The sequence below is a fragment of the Struthio camelus genome, chromosome Z (assembly GCF_040807025.1).
Source record: "Struthio camelus isolate bStrCam1 chromosome Z, bStrCam1.hap1, whole genome shotgun sequence".
NCBI lineage: Eukaryota > Metazoa > Chordata > Aves > Struthioniformes > Struthionidae > Struthio > Struthio camelus.
Genome location: NC_090982.1, coordinates 80,418,108 through 80,437,241, shown reverse-complemented (window position 1 = coordinate 80,437,241; position 19,134 = coordinate 80,418,108). Strand labels below are relative to the sequence as shown.

General features: G+C 39.8%; 1 protein-coding gene across 10 annotated transcripts in view; it reads left to right on the top strand.

Moving 5' to 3' along the window:
* The window catches only part of LOC138060911 (CUGBP Elav-like family member 4), a 721,412-nt gene that overhangs the window by 87,830 nt on the left and 614,448 nt on the right, over positions 1 to 19,134 (top strand). For all 10 annotated transcript variants that reach the window (XR_011137894.1, XM_068928238.1, XM_068928240.1 and 7 more), the window contains exon 2: positions 2,964 to 3,046. Coding sequence is in view for 9 of the 10 variants with exons in the window: in XM_068928238.1 (XP_068784339.1) it covers positions 2,964 to 3,046 (83 nt within the window). In the remaining variant the exon portion in view is untranslated. The remainder of the gene's footprint in view (positions 1 to 2,963; positions 3,047 to 19,134) is intronic.

Sequence of the window (19,134 nt, the reverse complement as noted above, 5' to 3'; positions counted from 1 at the left end):
ACAGTGAAAGAACCAGACTAAGAAAGGTGCCATGTGGAACAGATGCTACAGTTATACTTCTGTTAGGCATCAAAATGCCATGGATGGTTCAAGTGTTTGGAAATTCCGGGGCTGAGGGTGGAGTGGGGGGAGGGGGGCAGGCAGGCAGCATTTTGTAAGCCTTCCTAGTGCACAAGGAGCCAAAATATTGCAAATTCTTGCAGGACGGACTAATAGGTTTCTACTACTTTATTGCAATCCAGCTGTGAATGTTTTTGAAAAATGTTATTCTAGCCGATTTTTTTTGCCCTATAGAGCAATTTTATGTAAACAGTAAAGACAAGACCAAAAAGCCGGGGGGGGAGGGGGGGGGGAAGGGGGACAACAAAAAAGCTACCGCTGTGAACTGGCCTTTTCCAGTCCAAGTTTGAGAATCAATTGGAAAAGATTAAACTCTCTGTTTCTCCAGCTGGCCATAGCTGGAATGCGACTTCTCACTGGCTCTGTTAAGCTTTCAGGATTTCCTTGAAGTAAATTAGACACTTTTCTTAAATGTCTTTTTGCCCAACAAGGTCTAGACAGAGTATAATTTGTGTGCTTGACTTAATCTACGGAGTAAGGTAAAAAATTACCTCCTTTTTTTGCCCCTGAAAAAGTGTTCCTTTTCTTTCACGTTGGAGCATATGCAAGCCTCTGACTAGATCTCCTCTTCATTTCAAATTCCTGTCCCAAGTGCCTTGTTCAGGAAGTCAGTGACATTTGCATGAATTTTATTAAATAATGTTTCTGAGAGTTTGGTACTTCCAGCACTTGCACAAACATCTTTGGAGAGGACTTCATGCAGGTTGTTTCCTCCTGAGAACTCACTCCCACACACACCTTCTGTGGATCTTGGAAGGAAGCACTGCTCTTACAAAGAGAGGAGGAGTCTGCTGTCTACTCCATCTGAATTACAGTCACGAAGTGGTAGGAGTTGCAGGACATTGTTACCCTGAACTGTCGTCATGGCCATCACAATAAGAGAAAAATATAGCTATCATTATGGGAGCTTTACACAGCATAGTTTATCTCTATAACAGTGCACTATGATGTGCCTAATTAGACTGTATCAGCTGTTCCACGTCTGCTACTAAAGGGAGACTTTCTTATTGTGTCTAGTCAACAGAGAGCTCTCAGCCTGTGATTTAGCACTGAAATTAAATTTAAGCATAGTTTCCCATTTGATTATCAAGCTATGGGTGACTTTTAAGGATCCTTTTCAATCCATTACCTCCGCCAGCTGTAAACTCTGCCACAGTTTCTTCCCCTTCTCTGGCAAATATGATCAAACTGAAAACTCATCCATTTAGAGTTAGAGGGGAATGAATCCAAATAATTCTAAGTGGAGGATACAACCTTTTGCTGCTGTTCAGCCTCCTTGCTTGATTGTTAACTTTGCTCATGAGACTTGCAACTATTGAGACATACTAAATTTGATTGGCTGGAATACACTGAAAAGAACAAGACCTTCAGAAAGCAATATAGGGTAAGAAGTAAGGCAAAAATTAAGATTTTTCCATGTCACATTGGAAAATTCACTCAGCTTGTGGCTTCATAGTGAGGGGAGTAGGGTGACTTGCGTAAAATAATCTTTAAGTGTATATATATAAATTTGTATAGTATTTTGTACTAATGTATTAAGAACACTGTAAAGTAGAAAAGAATAAGTGTATATCCCTTCACTAATTTTAGCTAAGGAACTTAAGGACCTAACCTCCTTTATCTAAGGATGAAACAGCGCACATTGAGCAAAAACAACCTGAATGGCAATTTGTACACAAAAGACTTCATAGTCCAGTGTTTATTCACCTTTTGCATATTTTTTAATGTGCATAGAGGAGAAGGTGAGTGGGTCAAGATGAGGTTATGGAGCATGTATGGAGAGACTGTCAAGAAAACAAATTTGTGCTCTTGGAAGATGCCCACAACTTGATGGACATGCTGTCTGAGCCTTGAAAGATATGGTATCTCTTCACTTCAAGGAGCTGTCGAGGTTGCAGATGTTCTGTAGTAACTTCAGAGAAAATGTCCTCCGCATAACAAGCACTTCTTTTGCTGCAGGAACTGGCAGGTTTTCAGTATACTGCAGTAAGCAGGAATAATCTGATCACATCAGACACGCAAGTGATATAAGACATTGCAACAGTGACTGGTTATACAAGAAGGGGGAGCATGGGGTTGGGCAGAAGAGGTGGGGCAGGGTTTTGGCCCTGCCCTACCATGACAGAGCTTTAGCCTTTACAGATAAGCTCACTTTCTGCAGAGACCAAAGACGTGAGCTACTGGAGCAACTCTGAAGTTCTAATGTGATTTGTAAAGCAACATGGATGTTTCAGATTGTTTGTTTGGACTTTGCTGTGATTGTATGTGTGGCTAGAAGTCAATGAGCCCTTGCAGCAGTGTGTGCAGGGTGCTGGCTTTCTGGTGTGAATGTAAACAGGGAGATTACTTGTGGATGCAAGTCAGGCTAAAAAATAGGCGTAGTCCTCTGCAGTAGGAAGTCCTAAGTCCTTATATGTCCTTTATTCAGAGTATTTGGTACAAAAGAAGGGCATGAGGCCTCCAGCATGTTATGGCACTTAGGGTCTTGTTCCCAATGCTGCTGTTCAAGCAGAAGTAGGATCTTATGCCTCACCTTTCACCGCATGTGTTCTGAGATCCTTAATGCTGTACAATCCTGCATATCTGATACTTAAGCATGTATTCAAATAAAAATAAGCATTTCTATCCATACTGTTGCCCAGTTTTCACTAGGGCTTAGAAGAAGTGATGATAGCTTCATTTCTCGAGTCTTCACTGCTGACCTAGTAAAGATAGATTTTTTTTTTATTGCTGTTTTACTTGAAATGAGATGATGATGGGAAAGCGTTTTGTTCTACATTCCAGTGTTAAACTGATCCTCTCTGAAATACTGCTCTTACTGAGATTTTACCTTTTGTTTACAGGCTGTGCCTTCCTAACGTACTGCGAAAGGGAGTCTGCTCTAAAGGCCCAGAGTGCACTGCATGAACAGAAGACACTGCCAGGGGTGAGTCCAGACATATATACATATATGTATATTACACTTATGTAGTTAATAATCTAAAATGGGTTACATGTGGAGCTCTCATCGTGGATCTCCGGTTGCTTGAATGACTCACTATTTGCGTTGTGCAAATAAAACCAAGACACCATCAACCCACTGGAGTGGTTTCCGTGCACAAAAAATAAGTTCTTTTTCTTCTTACCAGGAGACAGGTAAAAGTAATTAACTGGTTATGGACTGAATTCTACCAGCCTTGCTCAAGTAAGGAAAGGCTTTAGACTTCTGACCCCTCTACTGAAATGTTAGAAGTGCTTACCAGGTACTGTCACTCAGTGTTTTTCTTCTCTGAAGCAAGGTGTGGCACCAAGAAATCAAGAAACAGATCACATTATTGAGTTATCACAGAATGAAAACATATTCCTGATGACAGTGGTTTGACTCAGTTACTTTAGTATTCAGGCAGCTGTAGCAGATTGGAAAGGCAGTGAGACAAGGAGAAAAGAGAGAAGAGACGAACACAAGATAATGAAGATTATTCACATGAGCAAGATCTAAGGTTCAGACAACACAAGTGGAACTAAAAATAGAGTCAGCATTGTGTGGGGAAGACATGCCCTGCTGGGATGGGTTTCCAGTTTGGCAGTAGTGGGAGGAGGGAGGGGGGAGACTATTTAGATTCAGCTGGGGTACACAAACTGGAAACAGCTGAGTGCAGTACTCCTGGTCTCTAGAAAAGAGCTAGTTTGACTCTGTCACTGAGGCCAGTGATCAAGTACTTAGGAGTGGAATCCTGAAGGTTTTAGGTTGTATCTAAAATGAGAGGTTGATTGGCCTAAATAACTACCTTTATTAGTTAATACTGAATGACTGAGTCTGCTTGCTCATAACTTACCTCTCAACAAAACTTGAGGTACTGCACCAGTTGCTCTATGCTGCTGAAGATACTGCTGGTTCTGTTCTACTTTTTTCTGTCATCCTGGGTCTATCTACCTATCTCTTTGCTGACTTGCCAGTCTGAAGATGCCCACACGCTTGCTCATCTGCATCTATCTTTGCCTGAAATGCTACACCTCATGTAAATACGCACTTACTTTTTTCACTAAAAATACATTTGTCAGCTGACAACTCCATCTGAATTATTTTTTCTAAAAACCGATTAGCCACAGACTGTTTGAGTGACTTGAGTCTTGTTAGGGTTTATCTTTTCTCTTCCCATTTTTTGATATTAACAGGTGATGCTTTCTTTTTATTTTTCTCCTCTGAATAATAGAACTCAATGTATAGAAAACATTTTGAATAGGGATACTTTGAGTAACAGTTTATTTGACTTGAATTTTTCTGAAATAAGCTTGAAAGTGGCACACGTGCATGTATCAAACCTAGATATTGGTGAATAGGATGTTGTGTATTTAAAAGAGCTAACTGGAATTCCAATTGTCTTCACAGAGATTGTTTGCTCCTCATTAGCAGTCAGACCAGGAGCTCACATATGGAGCTCAGACCTTCTGTGTCTCATCTTGAAGCTGTATGATCTCAGTGAAGCCAGTGGGTCAGATTATAGAGATCTCAGATTAAAGAAAAAAAAACTTTTTGAAGAATCTTTCTTTATATTTCCACATTTCTGAATCCGATCTTGCATGTTAGGGATTTTGAAACCACAAAAATCTTGAGAGCAAGACTGTTTCAGACAAGGGCAAAATTCAATCAGGTTTGCATTAAGATTAAGATTTTGCCAGGCTATGTTGCCTGATCCTAGACCACAGTGAGACCATCTCCTTGTTTTATGTCCTAATCTTATTTCTATCACATGTAGCCCAGACTGACTGCACTGACTTCACGTGGCTTTTTTGTTACCTCTAGGTCTAAAACAAACCAGGATCTAACTGAAGTAGGAACAAAGAATTCTGCATGTCTAAAATAGCAGCCTGGTTTTCTAGAATTCTGAGCTCCAGTCTCTTCCACATTCATTTCCAGTTCTGTTTGTCTTGGGATAAAACCTTACTTTCTACCAGCAAACCCTCTGTATGCAGCTTTCTGCCAGGTTCCTCAACTTATCGTCTGAATGACGTCACTGTAGTTTATTTAAGGAAACCAGCCTTGTCTCTTGATAGCTATCATGCCTGAATACTGTTTTGTGTTTCCTGTGTGAGTAGCAAAGAATTATTTATGACTTACCTGACTGTATTTGATAACATGCACTGACAATATCAAGCATAGTTCATCACCATAAAATAGGAAGCCCTCTTAAGGTCAGGGGTCTAAGTCCTCATTCATGAGTCCACAAATGACGCACAAAACCTTCTTTTGACCCTCCAGCATCTGTGACAAACAGTACTACTGAGGAACTATGGAAAATAATTAACAAGTGTGAAATAGGAAAAAAATACTACTACAGTGAATTGTTGAATTGAGACACTTTTCTCTCCCTAGTAAACTGTATATTTGCCTGCCCTTGCAGCATTGCTGTTTGTGTTCTTTCTATTATAAAACACAGAATTGAGTCATTTTTAATAATATGCACATGAATGCTAATGTATGGAAATGGTGAGACATCAGGAGTTTGTGTCCAGATTCAGACGCCTTGCCTCTTAGCTGTGTATCACTGTATTTTTAGTGGAGTGGCTACATGCACATATTTTATAGTAATTACTTTCTGAATGTGCTTTGTAAGATGACAGAAATATGTTTCACGTATTTCTGTGTTATATGTGGGACATAAAGTCATCTTGTGGAATAATCAAAAGACTTCCAAGCAGGTATGTGTTGATTAATAAAGTCTTTATGATACTTTGTTTTGGGGTGGGAAAAAATCACGATATATATTTTGCAGAAACTAGAATGGAATGGAAAACAACATGATCAGTTGAATACTCTTCATTTAAATTAATTAGGCTATTTTGGACAGTTTGAAATTCTGCCTTGCCTAAAATTGAAGGTTAAGGTAGTGTGGTGTGTATGCATGTGTAAAGAGCACTTTTGTGAGTGTCAGATGATTCAAATTCTAACATTTACTTGTGATTGTTTATTTTACATATAATAGAGTAGCTGGATGATGAAGTATATTAGTTCTTTAATAATTTATAGAAATGCTTTGATGTTGCAGTAATTACATTAAAGGTCACATATCAAAGGTAATTTGGTTGAGCAGCTGTGATGGTTTCTCAGAAGCAATCAATATTGCTGTCCGTGGTGCTGATTTCACCAAGGGGACTGCCAGATTAAAGGAGGCTTATTACCAGCCAGACAGGCACGAGGGAAATCAAGAACAGATTGGAGAGATGCACTATTCTCTTTCCCCACCTATAATTAACACTGTTCACCATAATCTGTGCTAATCCTTCATAGTGGGAAACCACTTTATATTTTTCCCCCAGCATCATAAAAGCAAATTAAGCAACGAAGGGTAATTTGGGGAGAGGGAAAGAGAAAGTAAAAGTTGATTCACCCTTGGGACTTTTGATCATGGTATATCTCTTAATGATAAAGTGCAATATCAGAAACACATCCCATGATCTTGGGGAAAACATAGGAAAAAATGCTCAAGACAATGACAGTGCAGGGGACATGAGAATTATTTGCCTGCAGATTTGGTATAATATTTATTTGCCCCACAAAGCTCCACAGGAAATGAAATCAGGGAAATAAAATTGTTTTAAATGTAGTCATTTTGATCACAAATTATAGTGAAGCCAACTTTTTTCCCCTTTTTTGTTTCTGAAGTGAATGGCAGAGGATAATGCTGAGAAATGTAATTACGCTATCAAGATCTACTTTTATTTATAGCACAAATAAACTGAGCTCATGTATGATAAGCATAGCGGCATCCTTTCCTCTGGTTCTTTGTGGCTCTCAGGCACTGAGAGTGAACAGTCCGTGTATACTCGGTTGGAGGCACTGCCTTTTTGCATAATGTTAAAACCTCCTTGTAAGACTCGCAAAGAATAACTATGAAATTAAGTAGCTAGGAAACTGTTAACCTCAGCAATCTGAAGGTCTTATTCAAACTGAGAAATAAGCAGGGTTTTTTTTTGTTTTTTAGTATATATTCCTCCTGAAAGGAAGAATGGTACTACGGGTGTACTAAATTGCTCAGCATATAGTTAGCGTTTTCTTCATTGTTCTTTCTCTTCAGCCACCTAAAACAAACGTTCTGCCTTATTCACCCTCATTCCTCTTTAAAAAAACATGTTCCCTTAACATTAAAAGACAGGTGGGATCATAAGCCTGTTATTAAACCCTTGTTAAAAACTGATAAAACTAAAGTTGTGCTCAGTCTTCCAAAATTTTGTGCATGTTACTGCTCTTGTTTGGTTAAAATTTATATGTAAGGAAAGATTCCTGAGCAAAAGAGGTCTTGCAAAATCTAGCCCCTCTTGAATCCTTCTAACGAGGCTTAAATGAGACGCAAGTATCACACAGACCTTGTAAGAGTCCTGCATGTATAGCATGAATTTCAGCCATTTAAGCAGATCTTACTATAATTTTACAGTCTTACTGTCCTCTTTAATGTTTCAAAGGCTTTTCCAAAAGCTTGTTAGGAAGCCATGAAACCGCATATCACCCTGCACACTGTGTTGAGCCAAAAGTGGTATTATATTCCTGCACCTTTGTATTTCAGAAGTTTTTTCTATCAATGTAAATTGCAATTTGGTCAGCAGTGGCAGGCTGGATGGGTTCCATTGATTAAAGTAGCCTGCTGAACACGCAGCCTGCTCACCATGCCCTTTAGATTTTGAAAGAAAACACATTTAATTGTTCCCTTGGGAGAAACATGTCTGTTTTCTGAAGTTAAAAATGAAGATGAAAAGGAATAAAAACAGATTTGAGGTAAGAGACTTGCAAAAACCAGTCCGTTAGAAATTCTCCAGTACTGTAAAATCTTTAGGTGTCAATGTCATGGTTAAAAAGATTTGTCTTTTTTCCTCTTTCTGACTGACCAGACAGTCAAAGGATTTTTGGATCTTACTCTGGGGAAAGGAGGGGACAAGAGAGAGGGAGAGGAAACCGTATGCACTTTCCATTTGCTAAAAACGCCTGTAGTTCAACAGTGCTGTTCTGTTCACCAGATGAGATGAAACACCTGGGTCCTATCTGCTTGGTAAACATTAAAGTTCCATTTCACTAGTTAAAGATTGGCTTCTATATCCCTATACAGCAGCCTCTGGAATACAAAGTAAACTCTCTCTGCCATCCAGTCCAAAGAGCTTTGGATCAGAAGGATACACTGCAAGCATTGTGACGGAACTAGTGTGTTGGATGCATGCTGTTATATCTCAGCTGAGACTGGTGCATTCATTGCATTTGTGATTTCTAACAAAGCTCAGATGTGCAAAATGTGAACTAGGCTTCTCGGTCGTGTTTGGGGTTTGAGATTTTAAAAAGGGTGTATGTAAATTAAATTATTAAATATATTGCATTTTCTTTCCGACTTGACACCTTTTTGATTCTCAAAGGGCAATTTCTAAGCTATTCAACAAAAGTTGTTGCTGGACCTTCATTCGCTTTATGTGTTATTCAATGACAACTTTTCTCTCTGACATGTCTGCCATAGGAGGATCAATCTAATTTTATGTACAACTGTAAAGATGAATGATAAGTAGAAAGGATTCAGGCAAGTACAAGCTGAATAAATTATAAAGGGCAAATGATGACAGGACTGGGGGTCCCAGGAGACAGTGATATGATAACAGAAACTAAAGACGAATTTATGATGGATGTAGTTAGCATGTACTGAGGCTGTTAATTCTTCAGGGTAGTTTTATAACTTCTTGTGATTGGAGCAATCAAAGTATTTCATTTTAAAGAGATGCTGTATATTTTCACTTGTCTGTTCTGCATATTTGTATGTATGGCCTCATTTATATGCATAGCAGTAAACTCCCATAGGCTAGTCAAGCTTACCTCCCATCAAAGGGCCCCTATTCTCTAAACCATAATGCCACTGTTTATGCATAAATAAATAGATAATGTGTAAAGATTTGAGGGCAAACCTGGATCTCAGCAAAAAAAGTTTTCATTTTCATAGCACACAGCAATTAGCTCAGATCCTGCAAGTGACTGAGCACCTTCAGCTAGCTTCAAAGCCTAGCCAAGGGATTGTGTTAGCTTACAGATCTGTGATGAAAAACTATATATAACAAGTTTCAGGTAGGTCAAATGTTAGGCTTAAGCTACTTTAAGAGCAGCTGATGCAGCATCATAAAGTTAGAAGCAAATCTGATCTCAGAGCAGTTCTTGATTGCATTTCATTCATACTCTTATTTCTATCTCTTGTTCCTTATTATTAAGGATATTTGCATGAAAATGATCTTTTTTCCTTCCTCCGAAGGGTTGTCTCTTGTCTGTGAGTAATGCTTACTCTGGCCTACATTTTTGCATGCCATGGGTTTGATTCTGACTTCATTTACACAAGTGTAAATCAGTAATGATCTGATTGAGGTCAAGGGATTTATATGGTGTAGGAAAGAGCAGACTCAGCTATATTTGTCACTGCTGAAATGATGTCATCGTGAACTAGTACCATAGCTCTAAATGAGGAAACATATTTCTACCAAGAATCTTTCCATCGGAGTATCTGATCTCACAAAATGCTGAGCATCCCTGACACCTGCTGGGCCATTAAGAGAGCTCTCATGGGCTTTCTGCTGGAGTGAGGTCCCAGCTCCAAACTACAGGAACTGGAGGTGGTCAGCGTCTGGGTGTTTCAACAGCATCAGCCTTTAGAGGCTACTCAATCTTAAACGCTAAGGGGTTTCCAGTAATATTGTGTTAATGATTCAAGTGATGACTGGATATACTTGGGAAATATTCACAAGTAGTAGACCACTGTTTCTCACCCTGTGTTCTTGGTACTAGAGAGTTAGAAAAGAGAACAGGTGCCCTTTAATCGGTTTATTTTCTTCTGTTCAGTCATATGAATAATATTGTGTAACTATACACACACTGACCAGTCTGGAGGTCATTTTTCCTAGGGTAACCTTTCCATAAACACCTATTTGCACTATACAATAATGAAGAAACATGCATTGACTCTGCAACATTAAGCTGTCCCTCTGTAATGGATCAGTGAAGTGCTTGGGTGAAGATGTTATGCAGCTATGTTGATTTGGCCTTTCATCTGTGGCAACAGTGCCTGCCTATGTTATAGGTATATCAAAGGCAGCTGCAATGCTACTGGCTTACATCGGTATGTGCTCTCTGCTCTGTGCTGCTTTATGCAGTGTGTACATGCCTTTAAACACCTTAGATATTCAAAATGTAAATCACTCTTAAAACGATATACAGGAGCTGAAGTTGGGTGGCAGTTGAAGTATATATGTGTTTCACCAAAATGGCAAAATAGTTTTGAAGCCTAGAGATATGTGTCTTGGTCTGGTTTAATTTAGTAGTATGAAAACACTACAGCACAGACTTGAACACTGAGGAGCAACTGCAGTCTATGACCATAATTCCTAGGAATGTACACAAAAAGGACTTAAATCTTGACTTAAACACTATTTCTGTTAATGTTTCTTATGCTAGCTAGCTAGACTAGGAACATCTATGCACATTGGAAACGGTGTAGATGGACGGTGAGCTTTAACACAAGAAATGGAGGCACTGGCTACAAACCCTTTCAAAAAGCTATGTCCCGCATTAAATAGTGTAAGTACATGATTCATACATTAAATGTAAAACCATACTGAAAGTTAAGTACACCCTTTAAGGAATTAGCTGAACTAGAATCCTTTGCGAGTGGCAAGGTCTGTCCTATCTGTACTTACGGATAACTTCTGATAGGACTTGACATAATGCAACCTATTTAGCTTCTGTGCTTCACTTCTGCTGTGCTCTTGTTTTGGCAGGGAGAAAGTGGTGGGGAATGACTGGCCATGTTCAGACAAGTACATATCTGAAGTGACTTTGCTCTGTGGAGTAGCTGCAGTGAGAGCCTTACAGTGGCAGTGCATGTACGAGCTGCTGCACTTGGCAGGTTCCCAGCAATGTCAAATCTTACTGATTAGTTTCTGTAAGTACAAGGACAAAATTAAGCCTAACCTATTTTTCAAAGAATAAATGTACATTTCCCATTTTTCTCATTAGTGGGAGCCGCCTTATATCTTGTTTCCCATACTCTTTCTCTCCTCCCTTTTCCAGCATGTAGCCCCTTAAAAAAAGTCTCATCTCATTAAAAAAAACTCCCTTTAAAAACATATGCCTTTAAATCCATCTGATTTCTGCACCTATTTTTGACCTCAAGATTTACATATTTTCAGCTCCAAATGAACTACGATACTAAAAGTTATTCCCTTCCTTTCCTTATAAGCATAGGAAGCTACAATCCCCAAAGCCTCTGCTGCTTTCCGTTGCATATTTTTCTATAACTTGTCACAAAAGATGGTTTTTATCACTGTCTTTGTAGGCAAATTTGACAAAGCAAGTCTTGTCCAGCTATAACTAATCCTTTCCAAGCTTAGGTTGCTCATTCAACCTGATGGAGTGAATATGTTTTTCTCTTGTTTTGTGAATGGCTTAATCATTTTGGTGTTACTATAAAGACTTTGCATGGTAAATTGGGATCTTATAAAACATGATGGCATGACTTTCTGTTTTCACTTATAGCTTTGATCAATGTAATAACACTTTGCTTCCATGGTCGTGAAACTGGAATAATTTTTTCTGAGCCTTTTTCCTTACAGCTGAAATAAAGCTGACTTGTGATCAGTCACACTGTCAGGATCTTCCTTGGCAAACATCTGAGAGGTTGCCTCTGTCTTTCACGTTCCCTTGTAGTGTCCTTTCTCAGTAAACGCTCACCAGTACCTCACGTATGGCTGAAGAGCATTGTCATCTCCTTTTCTCCATCTCGTTCTGCTCTCCGTGTCTGTTGTTGCTACCTCTTATCTCTTTTGTAGATTTGCTGGAAACATTACCCTGCCTGGTGAAATGAGTAGTTTAGATTATGTGCTGCCCAACTGCTTCTGCCTTGGAGATCACGCACCCTTTCCAGATAGGGGGGCAGCCTGAGGTTGCTGATTCTTTTACCATTTTGAGACACTACACATACATAAGCAGTAGAGCTAGCTTCTTCTAAATCCAGTGTTTCTTGAAACTCTGAGGCTTAGCGTATATGTGCTTTGTAGTGCTGTGCATGTGTTGCCCAGTAGAGAAGAGGCAGTACAGAAAGGCTTCATGTGATGCTCTCTGGTCTGTTCTTCCTTAGAGCAATTGAAGAGAGACCAGGGATTTATTCCTGTGCCTATGCTGATTCTGCAAGGGAGTGGGGAGACTATGCAGAATCACCATTCTGATAGTAACAACCTGCTGCTTCAAGCTTATCTTTCCTGTAACCGCACCCTTGCATTTGCTTGATGTTGCCTGTATTTTCACCTGAGAAGGGAGAGGCTAAGACACTCCTGGGAAACCTGGGCATAGCAGAACAGCACATCCAAAAATAAGCAGGCTGCTGTTGAGGAGGTCCTGGGAAAATGTGTGTATTTATGGGCTCCGTATGGTTTGTGGAAGCTATACTGTGGGTGCTACAAATGTGAATAAACTATTAATAGTGAAATGCAGATGTGACACTCTTCAAAGGGAATGTCTCAGATCTCGGTGGAGGTTCCAAATATATCTATATTGCTGGGTGTTTCTCTTTGTTTTTATTAAGCCTTAAACCTTTTCCATCAGTGCTCTGAACTCAAGCTGCCATAGCACAGTGGTAACATCTCTAAAGTGAGCCTGTCCAAACTAATTTCATTGTCCTTGTTGAGTGAAGTGCAACAATTAAGCAGACAGCACAAATGGGTCCAGATAAATTGGATATTTACAATTATTTCGGTTTGGATAATCTAATGTGATGTTCATTGTGCAGCAAAGAAATGTGCTTCCCAGTGAGGGAGGCTCCCATTCTGTCTTCTCACTTCCTGGGTGAAAATTTAGAGGAACTCTATCAATTCTTGCAGAGTTCAAGCTGCTTTACATCACTGCAGCTCAAATCAGAATCTTATTCTCTTTCTTTAGATGCCCTGTAAAGCTGCCTCTCTTCAGCTGTGCTTGCATTTTAGAGATACAGCCAGGGGAGCTGGAAGGTCATTTCTTTTTTCCTGGGCCAGGGTTGTGTTGTTGAACTCTTTCACTTTGGGGAATCCAGCTTTCTTTGAGTGCCTCTTTGCTCTCCAGCACAGAAACTGACTGACAACTGGAGTTACTCTCCAGATCTCGCATTGCTGCTGACTTTCTGGATAGCATTGCAATCAGATTCCCTCATTACTAATGCTTCTCTTTCCTGATATTAGCACCTTGGGGCTATATTCTGACTTTCTACCAGTTCTAGTTGAAAACAATAGTAATACCAGTTGAATAGCAGGTGATTTACACAAGCAGATCAACAGAAAAAAGGCAGATCCCTGTTACTTCCTGCTTCATTTCTTTGCAGGATATATTGCTTGTACTTCTCTCCTCCTGCTGTCCTTCCCCTCCACCCCCCAGCAATATACTGTGCTGCTGAGCAATCTTCACCAACTTAATCACATTTGGGCCCAGTGTTTTTCCTGCAGACCCTGGAGTGCGCAGTGCTTAGGCCTTGGTTATTAGTTTACACAATAAATGAAGCCCATTAGAAGAGGATAATCAGGGCTCGGAGAAGGCCACCTTACTCGTTATCTGAGGAGGTTATGTTAAGCCTCTGTAGTTATTAATCATACTTTTCCATGCAGATAGCTGAAGATTAAGAGTCGCATTTATCCACTTTGCTCCTCATTCTTTCGCATTGATGTGCAAGCACTCTTTATTATTGTTATTATGATTATTCATAGCTCATGCAGTCAGCCAGGACTGCTTCTGAGATGTTGCTTGAAGTCTTGCACCTATCTGTAGTGGCTTGATGATACAGAACAGAGCCACTGGAGGTCTCTCCTTTTATGTGCCGGAAAACATCCTTGAGAGTCCTAGAAAGTCTCTGCTAGCTATTATTGAATTGCAGTATCTTGTCCAGAGGCCAAGAGTTCTGAACAGAAGCCGACACTGTTAGAGCCAGGTTTAACAGCAACCCTCTTGATGTCACTTGCTTCATCTTTTAATACCAGCTCTAACCTTGAACTTAGACTAGAGGGCATACTACCCTGTAGCTCTTTGAAACCTAGCCTCGTACCGTTTTAATCAGAGTGAATGACCCCCTCTTCCTCTCTCTCTTTTTTAAGCACTTAAATAAACTAAGATAAAAACACATCTGTACCAGGTGTGCTCAATAGTGTAAAAGAAAATGATTAAAAAAGGGAAGCATTTATTCCACCAAAAATTGTCCTTGTGTTTAAAAATTTCCCTAGAAATACCTTTTTATTGCCCTTTCCTCACTTCTGGTAATTTAAAAAAAAAAAAATGTATTTTGTCCCCTGTGCTCTCCCTTGCTCTGCAAAAGATTTTGGTCACGCAGCATTTGCTTCAGTGAAATGATGGTTGAAGCAAACTTTCAGCTAACTTTATTCAGAATAGTGACTGCACAACCATCCAGTTGAAGATCACTTCAGGGCATGACTATTTTCATGTGCTTGTACACCTATTATTTTTCTTATATGCACATTCAGCTTTGTAGAAGTTGTACTCCAATTTTCTTGTTCCACTTAAAGAAAACCGCTTTTCTGTGAATAGTGTTATGTTCTGAAATAGGGGCCAGGTCAGCGATATGCACTGTCCTAAGCCAATAAATCTATAGTACCCAGTTCAACATCAAGTTAATTTTAAATCACCAGTTCAGCTAGTTGCTAAAAGCCTGGATTCACTTCATCCATCCTCGAGTTTGAATCGCCATATAAAGCAATTTGGCCATCCCAAAACCACTCTTTAATCTGTGAGGAACGGCACATGACCAGAATGAACAGTTTATCCTTTTCTCTTTTGATTGAGGGAAATTCCTAACCTTGGTTTGTCTTTAAGAACTCTAGTGGGTCTGTTTCCCTCACTTTTGCAATGATAATATTGATTTAGGATGCTTAAGCTTCCCAAATGCTGTGTTTAGATACTGATTCACATCTAGTGGAAATCATCATTGTTGTCTTGACTTGCTCTGTGTCAGCTCCTGGTCTGCCTCACCTTTTTTTGTGCTAGCACAAAAGACACACAAGGCTCTGGAGCTCTCTCGTTGGGGCTTATAATGTGATTTTTCTTTTTAATTGAAGTATTTTTTTCTCTAGAAAATGTCAGTTCAAGACCATCCCATCTGAGAAACCCATAGCAGTTTTGTTCAAACATTTATTTCAGACTGACTTCTTGGATCTTTTAGAGAATTTTCATTTAAATGAGGGGGGGCAGAAAAGTAGAAATCAGCCCAAACAGGCAGGCACGGCATTGGCTTGGCATGTTGAGTTAGCCAGGTATAAATCCATGCCCTACCTAATTAAGAACGGAATCGGCCTTGGTCCTTCTCTCCTCAACCCTAATTAATTTTCTTGCTCATCTGGTTCTTGGCTATTTGAAAAAAAATGTTTGCACATGCACCTCCTTTCTTTTCTCTTCCTCTCTAGTTTTAAAATTTGAAAACCTCAGCCTGAGACACAAGAGGAAAATACCTCAAATGCTAAGATTTTTTGGCTTTGGTGATGGGGTGAAAATTTTTGTATGGACTTCTGAGGCAAAATATCAGGCCTTTTTGATTTTCAGAGGACTGTAATCTATCGTGTCTTGTTAAGAGGGGACTAGAGAAACAGCCTGTGAGTTTAATGTTACTGACCTCAGGTTTCACCAAGCGATGTTGACAGTTCCTAAGCTGTCTATCTGGAAATTGGACTCTTCTCTCTTCCTCGGGTGGGAAAGTGGGGCCATGAGAAGGTTCAGTGAGAAAATACTGGCCTGCGATGAAGTGTGGTCTTGAGGACTAGAAGCAATGGTCCAGGATTTGGAAGAAACCTAGATTCAGTTCTTATCTATGCAACGGACACTAGTCAATGAACCCATCTTTACCACAATATCCTACCTACAAAATGGAGCTAATTAACCTTCCCTCACTATCACTCCTTTTATTATTAGACACTTAAAGTTACAGTTCTCTGGAGCAGTATTTGTTTCACATGTGCCCGTGTGTGTGTACAGTGTTTAGTGCTGACAGCCCTTGCTTTTGACTACAGTGTCGTAGACATTTCTGTGATGCTGACAAAGGATGATAGCTGTTGGGAGGGAAAAGCTCTCTTCAAATATAAGGTGATGGGTCAGGACGATTCTTGCCTTTCAGAAAGGGGCTGTCTCTTTCCTCTTTTTCATGATTGCTCTTACTATTACTTAAAGAAAAAAAAGAAAATTTCTTAGACTCATGCTGTACTTCTCCATACTGTATTTGACATCTGTAATAAAATTTGGGTCAGATATGCTTTTCAGTAAAAAGCAGCATCCTACAAACAGCCCCACACTTATATTAGGGTCATGTCAAGAATAACAGAGACTGAGCCTCTGCATTGTATTAGGTATTCTTCATTTCTCTCATCTCTGCTTCTCTCCAAGACATAATACAAGATGCTTATCGTGTTCCACCACATCTCACCAAAGGGCACAGAGGGGGAAGTTGGTTAGAAGGGAGCACGGTGCCTCAAAGTTACCCTTCTGCTCTAGCATCTCTGAGTATAGGTGTAAGGTGGATCATTTGCATTCTCTTACTTGATCGCATCTGTCCTCTCCCCCTGTCTAGGTGAGAATTACAGGAAGGAAGGAGGGCTTCTGTTAAGGAGAGTTTAGTTTTCCTTGCTATTACTTCATGGAGAGGCTGTACGTTGGGATTTTGTGTGTGTGTGTGTAAGTCGATTTTTTTTTTGTGTGTGTGTGTGAATGAACATTGTACTAAGGAGAGATGAGGGAAGGATATTATGGCATGTATTGAGCTATGTGAAAGAGATGGTCCCAGATAAACTTGCTTTTGGTGCACTCTCAAGGCCTCATGCTGGTCACTGGTGCACAACCATCGGGCACCTGAGCATATGCAGAATAGGTCTTATCTGTATTCCTTAGCACTGAGGGTCACTCCCTGCTGTGGCTTTATCCACCCACACCAGAAAAATAGGTGTGCTGTCGTGGACCTGCACCCACCTCTGACCTGTACGCACCTAGTGGTGGGCCTTGGCCTTGATTTCCTCTTGTCTTGTCCTACCAGTTCTGGGCTTGTGCCCACAGCAATGTGAGGGTCCATAAGTCCTGATCTGCCCCCCCCCCCCCCCCTTTTATATCAGTGGCTTCTTCTGGCTCTCAAGCATGCTTTGAGCATTGTATTTCAATAGAACCTCATTCTCTTCTGGTGGACAACTGGAGCAAGGATGAAAGACCACCAAATTTCAATTAATTTCACTTGCGCTTTATGAAAGGCCTTGAAGCCAGTTCATGTAGGTAAAGGGCTTATTTCTTTCACGTTCCATGCACAGAGCTGCTCCTGAGATGCTTTTAGTAAATCTTTTTTTTTTTTTTTTTTTTGAATGATAGTTGCTGGGGTAGGTGGCAAAATGACATCTAGTTCCCTCCAGGAGTGTGATGCTTGCTCTCCTCTGACTGAAACACGGTTACGCTTGCCAGCTAACGTGTCTAGAATTCAGTGCCTTCTGTTTGATGCTGCACACCTGCGCTTGCTTTCTCTTCTCTCCCCTCCCTTCTTTTTCCAAAGCCTAGTGACATCCTTTGCTATATTTGAGGTGCTAGTGTAGATCAAAGTCCTCCCAGGATCAAACAATGTGCTGCGTGCAATCCTTATGGTTACAAACAAGGTCTTTCACTGACAGAAACACGTTTCTGTGCTGCATTTTCAGCAGCCCATCAGACTGGATTCAGGGGTAGCTTTTGATTTCACAGGGAAACTCTTTCCTGCCCTTCCTCCAGTTCTCCAGAAAAAGGAGAGAGAGGGGAGGAAAGAAGAAGAAAAAGCCTCTTTGGCTGAGAGGAAAGAACAAGGAGAGCAGAGCTTTCTTTAAACTTTAGAGAGAGATTTAACATAGCCATGCTATAGGTTTGGTTTTTTATGTCAGGTAGAAGATGGAAAGCTTTCATGAGGACAAATGCACCTAATGCAAAAAGCAAGAAAGCAGGAAGTCTGAGAAACTTGCTTGAATGAATGTTACATAATTTTCAGTGTAGGTTTTCTTTTAGACTCTCATTTCCCTATAAGCTTCTTGCTATTTAAATTGCCTTTCAGTATAACTTCTGCCAATTGAAGGTAGGTGGGGGGCAGAATATGGCTTGAAAGTGGCATAAATGACCTTCAGTACAGGGTACTAATTACTGTGGACAACTAAATACTGCAACTCTTTTACTTGTATGGCCTCAAGCATATCTTTAAAAGAATGCACTGAAAATATAAGTATCAACATACAATTTTCAGACTAGCTTGCATCTTTTGCACTCTATCTCTTGAGACTTCTGAAAGCTTAAGTGACTTAGGCACTCAAAACAATATGAAGAAGCATTTTGAAATCTCATTAGCAGAGGTTAACATTAGTTTTGAGATCTCTGAAAACGCAAGTGAAACTTACTTTCCTTCCCACACATTTTTTTTTTTTTAATTTGTTCTTCAGGATATTTGGTTAAAAAAAATATTTACTTACTTCTGGAAGACAATTTTGTTTGGACTTGAAAATACTAAATTTTTTTCTTTATCTTTTCCTATCAAGTCAGGAAAATGCAAAGGTAGGGAGCCTAAATAATAAGCAGTACCCCTTTCCACTCCATAATGCAAGAAAAATCCATACTTTTGCAAGGGACAATAACTGCTAATTAATATTTCTGAATAAATAATCCTGATACCCTTATAAGTCAAATTTAAAAATCAATTAATAAAAAGCCTTTTTTTTTTTTCCAGTAATTAACTTCAGGCTTATTATTGTTTACTTGTTATTGGCTTTAGTATTGTTCTGGCTTACCCCAATATAAGTGAGTGCTTCTATCTGTCACTGCATAAGTGGCACACAGATGAAACATACTGCATTTAAGAAGAAAATTAGAAATTGTCCCTGGATGCTCACTTCAGCAAGGTTTGTTTATTTGCCAGAAGAGTCTGAGTTTCTTTCCTAGCTGGTATCTGTTCGCTAATTTTGAGCATCCACACTTGTTAAGGTACAAGTAGTTGGCACTTGGGTCCTTAGAAGATGGAG